The 8,592-nt window shown below is 38.3% G+C and overlaps 1 protein-coding gene across 1 annotated transcript; it reads left to right on the forward strand.

Annotated features, from left to right (window-relative positions):
- Positions 1–346: 346 nt before the first annotated feature.
- LOC311049445 (uncharacterized protein) lies at positions 347–5,807 on the forward strand (the record flags this gene model as incomplete). The annotated part of the gene is made up of 7 exons (XM_084063016.1): positions 347–389; positions 548–625; positions 1,173–1,262; positions 1,805–1,867; positions 2,653–2,790; positions 2,929–3,114; positions 5,494–5,807. Exons 4-7 carry the CDS (start codon positions 1,825–1,827, stop codon positions 5,805–5,807), a joined length of 681 nt encoding a protein of 226 aa, XP_083919142.1. The 5' UTR covers positions 347–389; positions 548–625; positions 1,173–1,262; positions 1,805–1,824.
- Between the last annotated feature and the right edge of the window lie 2,785 nt (positions 5,808–8,592).

Raw genomic sequence — 8,592 nt, forward strand, 5'->3', positions numbered from 1 at the left:
TCAAAGCCGACCAGAAAAGAAGAAAAAGGGTATGCTTGCCAAGCTGTTGACTGAAGGCGCATTACGTAGAATAACATAATTTGAGACTTTAACGATGTATTTATATGAATTGCTCAAACATACTGTGAATGTGTAGGTTATAACCTTTATATATAATGGATTACATTTTGAGGGGAAGAGCTCTGAAAAAGGCATACCAGAGAAATTAAGATGTATTGATTACTAGGCTTCAAACAAAACTAGGCTATTATTAACCAAGACTTACATGCGGTGTGATGCAAAGCTAAAGTTAGTGTAATAGATATTAACCAAATGTGTCACTTTGACTGTTTCTCAAGCAGAAGTCAGATTCACCAACTCCACCAGCTTCCGCAGTGCAGTTTCATTTGGTGAGTCTCCATGTGACTAGATTAACATGACTTCAATCATGTAGCCTACTATGTCAGCAGGCTCTGTGCATCACATAATTCACTCACATAATACATAATATCAACGTGTATGTTCATGTGACCAGTCCAGCATCTTCTAATTAGCATTTCAATCACAGATTCTTCAAGTGCTAGAGACCACACTGTGAGCTCATCCGAGGCAGAAACAGCAGAGCCCGAATGCAGCAGCCAAAGAGGTGTGTTGATTAACTGAAGATACAGGAAGTAATTGATGAAGTATACTTTTGAAAGTTGCTGAAACATCACTATCTGTAATTGTTAAAGGGATAAGTCACTTTCCAAAAAATGTTGGGTCATTTTATCGTCTACTCAGGCTTTTGTGAACACCCTGGACAGTTTTGAAGTTGCTTGATTCAGTATTTAGATATTTAATATTAATTTTATCAGACGCGCCCCCTTCCTATACAAACCCATTTTGACCATTATAAATTCATCGAAAACACCCGTCCTTGGTTCTGGTGACTAATTTTGCCCTCCTGATATGTGAGGGGTCCATGTTTTTTCAATTACTTTTGTCTTATTTTTAAATATTTTTTTGAAAAGGAAAAATATTAATAATAATAATCATAATGAAAAAGTAATCGAAAACACATGGACCCCTCACGTATTAGGAGGGCAGGCAGTATGAGTCACCAGTCATCAATTGACTCGGATAAAAGTTATTTGATAGCTAACATGTATGTCATGTGACCAACCTTTTTATTATTTGCGTCTCAATTACAGTGGTAACACGTAATACAGTGTCTTCATCTGAGTCTGAGTTCGTCCTCACTCCTGTCCCGAAACGGAACACTGGCAAGCACAGGAGGTCAAGTAAGTAGTGTATTTGAAATCATTTTTTACAAGAGTCTAATGTCTACCAAAGAGCCCAAGTGGTATTACCGTTGAGGATAAATCTATTGTTGGCTGGATTGATATTATTTCAGTCATATTGAGATATCAGATATCTGCCAATATCTGTACTAATAGTTATTTAGATTATTTGTCCTTCAAACAGTCTGAGCAATCATCATAACTGTTTGCCATATAAAAATCACACCCTGTGTGAAGGCAGCGGCGCCTTTGATACATTTTGTCATCGATATGTGTTTATAATGTGTTTATAGCCATGTGTCACGTGAAGCTTGACCAATCACTTTGTTGACGCACCTGACCAATCAGAACGTTGACACACACGGACAAAGTCAGGTATAGAGCAGGATCCGCTCTATACCTGACAAAGTCAGGCTTAGTGTTGTGAGACAACTAAAAACCCTGTCATAAATGCATGACAGATGATTGTAATTGTATTTGATTGTAATTGTATTTATGTAGCTAGCATATAGTTATTTATGTTTGTCTATCTCTGTCTTTAGAAACTGGATGTCTGGGGGAGATGTCTTCTGAGCAGCCAAGTCCAAAACGCAGTAAGACTAAAGGTAGGCCTATTGAATTTGTAGGATGTACGGCCACCATAGTCTGTAGGCTATCAATTATAATCTAATACTTGTCATAAAAAATGTTTTGAATACATTTTATTCGACCACTTAAACTTAATGTGCTGCTTTTGAAAGGCGATAACCCAGAGTGATGACACGGAATCGCTAATGCAACAACCAGTGTAGTGTTGGTGGTGGTAGTGTGGGTGATGGCTGATTTCGGCATTCACACCTGGCCTGCGTCCAAACTAATTGAGTGACTGCACCCAGCTAAGATCAGAGCCCAATTATTTTGGACTCAGGCCAGCTGTGACTTTCTGTTTTGAGTGGTGCAATGGCACAAATGTTTTTGTGCATTAGCTGTCCTACCTGGTGTTAAGCTACAACCATGGGAAAGGGGAAAGTACCATCGCCTTGACTTGGCTGGGGTCTTGTACAAGTGGACCAGCATGTCAGAAAGATCAATGCCTCCCATATTTTCCCCAGTCTCTTCTGCCTGTCAGGGTTGAACATTAAATTACAATAAAAGTAATCGAAAAGAACACGGCTCCTCGCGTATTAGGAGGGCCGTATGAGTTACCAGAACCAAGGACAGGTGTTTTTGATGATAAAATAACCAAAATGTTTTTGAAAGTGAAATATCCCTTTAAATGTGCTCTACCAATTACCTGACCCGACTGTAAAAGGGTTCGGGAAACATACGTGAAGGTGAATAGCTTTAGACCAGGCTGGTTGTCTAATACTCATATGTGTGATTTCATTGTTACTTTCTTTGCTTATTCCAGCTGCTCCCACTTTTGAGATGGCACTGCACAAAGCCAGATCCACAATCCAGCTCCAAGAACTTCAGTTAAAACACCTGAAGACAACTGTTTTGTCACTCCAGGAAGACAAAGTCTTTCTGCAAGACCAGCTACAGAGTGGTAATTCATACATTGTTGGAAATATGTTGATTAGGGGTTTAATATCAGCTAGATTACAATGTTTATTTTACCATTTGTCATGTTTGCAGCGGGATTAAACTATGCATACTTTTGATAACATTTTTTTTATCATTGCAGCCCTGAAAGGCAGACCTCTCGGTGAACCCTCTTTTGAAGCTCAGGTGAAGACTGAAAAGAGACCTTCGGTCACATACAGTTTGTCCAGCTCAGTCTCTTCGACATCTGATTCCTCCTCATCAGAGGAGAAGAAGAAAAAGAAGACAAAGAAAAAACACAAGGCATCCAAAAAGGTGTTTTGCAGAGGTATTGCTATATTAGAGGCTTTCTTGAATTACACCAAGAAAGCCAAGAAAGTTTTATTAATCAATTTTGACATTTGTGTATATTTTAACAGTCTTCGACACATCCCCAAATAGTGCTTTTTATGACTATTTGCCTTAGTGACTAAATGTCCCCTGTGGGATCAATACATGGCTGCCTGTCTGTAATACGGATTAACATCCGTGGCTTTAGGGTAAGCACATATTTTGAATTACGTCTACAAGACTCTTGGTCCAAGGTTTTAGAATTACCTGTAACACTTTGTCATAGTGTGCACATTCATACACGTAAGTAATACTTAATTAACTCATACGTTGACTCATCATTAATTTATCATGAATTTATTGTTAATAAATGATAAGTAATGATGATGATGTCACTATAACTTAACCAAATATATATCATTACTTAAGGGCGTGGTTTGTAGATTGTGGCTTCTATGTCCAGGATGAGTGCTCATAGGCGGATAAGAGTAGTGAGGAGAGTCAGTCTCTGGTGTTAGTTGTGGGTCATGAATTCCATAATCTACCTGGTGGTCCACCGGGTCTATTCAGTGAGCCAGTCCAACTTGGGACACCCCCATCACCCTAACACAGCAATGCACCACATGTAAGCTTTGGAACAACTACCACCAGCGACTGACTGTCATAGCTACTCCTACCTGCCTATGAGCACTCGTCCTGGACATAGAAGCCACGATCTGCAAACCACCATGTGTGGCCCTTAAGTAATGATATATTATTTGGAAGTAATGATATATTCATTGGTTAAGTAATAGTGAGTTCATCATCAATTAACATTTCTTATCAATTCAGTAATGATAAGTTAATGTATGAATTAATCATTAATTAAAGGTAGGGTAAGAGATATTTTTGGGTTAAAACAAAAAGTATTTTGTTAAAAGGTTAAAGCACTACATGTAAGCTTTGGAACAACTACCACCAGCGACTGACTGTCATCGCTACTCCTACCTGCCTATGAGCACTCGTCCTGGACATAGAAGCCACGATCTGCAAACCATCATGTGTGGCCCTTAAGTAATGATATATTATTTGGAAGTAATGATATATTCATTGGTTAAGTAATAGTGAGTTCATCATCAATTAACATTTTTTCATCATTGAATTCATGATGCATTAATGATAAGTTAATGTATGAATTAATCATTAATTAAGCCTTATTTACATGTGTGAATGTGCACATTATGAGAAAGTGTACGGAATTATCAGTGCTAGCAAATGGGATGCTGGATTAAAAGTAGCTTGAGCCACGCAGACTAATATCCCAGCACCAGGCAGCGACTGACTGTCATCGCTACTCCTACCTGCCTATGAGCACTCGTCCTGGACATAGAAGCCACGATCTGCAAACCACCATGTGTGGCCCTTAAGTAATGATATATTATTTGGAAGTAATGATATATTCATTGGTTAAGTAATAGTGAGTTCATCATCAATTAACATTTCTTATCAATGAATTCATGATACAGTAATGATAAGTTAATGTATGAATTAATCATTAATTAAAGGTAGGGTAAGGGATATTTTTGGGTTAAAACAAAAAGTATTTTGTTAAAAGGTTAAAGCACTATATTATAATAGTAATCATTGCTATAGAGTGTTTGTTCAGTAACAGGAGTCTCCCCGTCTCTCCAGCTCTTTAATAAACAGAAAATACATTTTCCGGTAGGTGTCAAAATCTCAGCCAATCAGGAGAAAGTACCCATTTTTAAGTATCATTTTTATAGTGTTCCAGTTCCAATTTTGCCTGCTCATTTCTTAGTGTCATCACTTCCAATTCCACTTGTTTAATCTATATCCTGATTAAGTTCTCTATCCTGATTGGATAAAATTGGAAATGAAACTGAAACGAAAATGTATTTTCTGTTTTATAAAGAGCTGGCGAGAAGGAGACTCCTTTTACTGAACAAACACTCTATAGCAATGAGTACTATCAGAATATAGAGCTATTTAACACTTATTTTAACCAAAGAAAATCACTTACCCTACCGTAAGCCTTATTTACATGTGTGAATGTGCACATTATGAGAAAGTGTTCGGAATTATCAGTGCTAGCAAATGGGATGCTGGATTAAAAGTTGCTTGAGCCACGCAGACTAATATCCCAGCTGAAAAGTGAATTCCAAGTCTTTATGAGAAGGAACTACATTTTTTGGTTTGCTACCAACAAAAGAGACTGAACTCTCCTGATGATGGCATACATTTAAAGAAAATTGGACATTGATGTCCAAAGACACCAGGGGCCTTGGGAAGGTCTCCAGCAAGGTTTTAATGTAGCATCAACATCTATAATTCGGAGGCATGAGGGCTAGGATAAACTGAATGTGTTTTCCTTTCACAGTGAGAACCCCAGAGGCATCGATCCAGCGCTACCAGAAGGTCTTGAAGCTCGTTCAGAAAGGAAGTAGCAAGCACCAGGTTTACGAGAAGGCGAATGTTGACCGTAATACAATTGTCAATCAGGCACCTATTGCCGAACTTAATAGTGTGAACCCAGGAAAATATGAGGAGTTAAGACGCACATTCCCAACCAATGGTAATCTGGTCATCTTTGCTAAACTCTGCTCCGCTGTCTGTGCTGTAGAACCAGAGGTCAGCAAGATTGCAAAACTAAAAAGGCAGATTATGCTTCTTGATATAGGCCACAAGAAGTAATTTTGTTTTTATTATTGAGAACTTCTGCCAAATGTGTGGTGCACACTGGCAGTAAGGCATTTTGGGGATCCAGATGAATCTTTATTTTATTCAAATGTCCCAGTGTGTTAAATAATTGGAGAATAATGTTGCTAGAAAAAGCACTGTAGTCCTTTGGTCGGCCTTGTTTTATAATTTAGTTTTATAGTTGTGTGTAACAGACCATATTTGCACTGTTGAACAAAAGTCATTTTGTTTTATTGTTGAGAAGAATACTTATTGTTGCTGTTTTTGCCAAGCACTGTTGTGGAACAAACCTGGTCATCTTTGTTAAAGGGATATTTCACTTTCAAACATGTTTGGGGTCATTTAAACGTCCAGGGCACCCAGACAGTTTTTAAAGGGATATTTCACTTTCAAATAAAATAAACATTTAAAAAATATATTAAAAATAAATGAAAAAAGTAATGGAAAAATCACGGCCCCCTCACGCATTAGTGTCTTACTAATGTGTGAGGGGGCCGTGATTTTGCCATAACTTTTCATTTTTTTTAAATATGTATTTTATTTGAAAGTGAAATATCCCTTAAGTTGTTTGATTCAGAATTTAGATGTATTCATTTTAACCCATTGTAACTTACATCTCCATTTTAACCATGAAAGACTGATATTGTATTTCTAATGTGTGAGTGAAATTATGAAAAAGTAATTGAAAAAACACAGCCCACTCTCCTCACTTATTAGATGGCCAATATCAGTCACCAGAAGCAAGGACGGGTGTTTTTAATTAACCCAACATGGTTAAAATAGAGTTTGATGTTACAATGGTTTTGAATTGGAAGGGGGCAATACTGAATCAACTGAAAAACTGTATGGGGTGCTCACAAAAGCCAGAGTAGACATTACAATGACCTTGAAACATGTTTGAAAGTGAAATATCCCTTTTAAGAAATACTTGAAATTCGCCTTTTCTGTATACTTAGTATGTGCTACAGTGTCAGGGTCAAAGCTCCTACTGTGGTTAACGGAGTAATGGTTAGGGTTGCCAACAGTCCCGTATTAGCCGGGACGCCCCGTATTTGAGCCAAAAGGGGCGTGTCCGGTACGGGACTTTGTTTGTCCCGGACTCCGGTGCAAAGGGAAAAATAAAAAATATATTTCTGTTTGCGCACACTGCAGTGTGTCTGGCTGCGTGTTTGTGTGCTGTATGCGAAGGGCGCTAGGACCGCTCAGTTGACAGGGCAGGCACAGTGCTCGCACGAGTGCTTGTGTGTGTGTGTGTGTGAGATTTTCTCCGGTGGGAACGGCATCATTGTTTGTGTGGCATGTCAGCCTGTTCCCAACCCTAACCCTAACTCTAAAACCGAAATAAAGTAACAAAAAAAAGTAACTTTACCCGCGGGAAACCCGAAAAAAATCGCGCGCGCGCACGGGGGACCCATGTGTCCCGTTTCTCCAGTTCTGGATGTTGGCAACCCTAGTAATGGTTGTAAAAAAAAGAATGCATACTTTTACTGTAAGAAAAATGTTTTTGTAGAGTGGACATTGTGTAATAGTGGCAGGCAAAATATTATTTTATTTTTTTATGTCCATTTTTCATATTGTTGTAAAAAAAAATGTGTGTGCATACTGTCAATTGGGCAGGTTGGAATAAAATCCACAAACACAACTGTCTGAACTTGATGTGACTTTACTTTGGGTCCAAATATCTAGTAACTAACTAATGAGTAATCATTAAGTAATGATAAAAAGTATGTGACTTTACTTTGGGGTGCAAATATCTAGTAACTAACTAATGAGTAATCATTAAGTAATGATAAAAAGTATGTGACTTTACTTTGGGGTGCAAATATCTAGTAACTAACTAATAAGTAATCATTAAGTAATGATAAAAAATGACCCACCTGGGGTCCCCCTGGGACCACTGGGCCTATCCAGTGAGCCAGTCTAACATGGGAGACCCCTGGAAGTTTTGGAACAACCAGTATCAGAGACCGAGTCTCCTCACTAATCCTACCCGCATATGAGCACTCATCCTGGGCATAGAACTGACCGATAAAAGTAGATCTATAAACACACCTATAACATGCTTAACTAATGATACTTACTTAAACATTAATTGATGATGAATTAAATGCTTAAATAATGCTTAAATAATGCTTAAATAATGCTTAAATAACGCTTAAATAATGCATTAATAATACATTACTTAATGCATTACTTAATCGCTAATTAGCGCACCCTATAGTAAAGTGTTACCAAATTATCTATAACTCAAATTTAGAACCCGACAGTAAAAGTGTAACATGTGCAAAATTCTTTGGAACATGAGACTGTTGTTTAAGGTGCACAAATTAACTTGGCGCAGGGACGCTGGAAGTCGTTTATGCCAAGGGGGGCTGGGCTTGGCATAAATGACTTCCAGCGTCCCTGCACCCTGCACCACGTCCCTGCATCCCTGCGCACGCGCGCGATGCAGGGGCGTGGGATGCAGGGACGTTTTTTCACCTTTTTCAACAAATATTTTATTCCCCAAAGTTAAATACATCATTGTTTTAACATTTAAGTATGTATATAGACTTTAAAAATGATATATATTTGTTTAATTTACCAAAAAAAAAAATCAAAATGTTTTCCAATTTTTTTCTTTCTCTTCCCCACCACCAGGGGTGCTGCAGCACCCTCAGCAGCCCACTTCCCGCGTCCCTGACTTGGTGTGACGTGCCCTCAGAAGACATTTGTAGAGTCGGCCTCAGGTCTTCATGAGGTAATGTTTGAACAAAAAATAAAACGACTTAGTGCAAAA

This window comes from Gymnoscopelus microlampas (genome assembly GCF_963454915.1).
Source record: "Gymnoscopelus microlampas genome assembly, chromosome: 7".
Classification (NCBI taxonomy): Eukaryota; Metazoa; Chordata; class Actinopteri; order Myctophiformes; family Myctophidae; genus Gymnoscopelus; species Gymnoscopelus microlampas.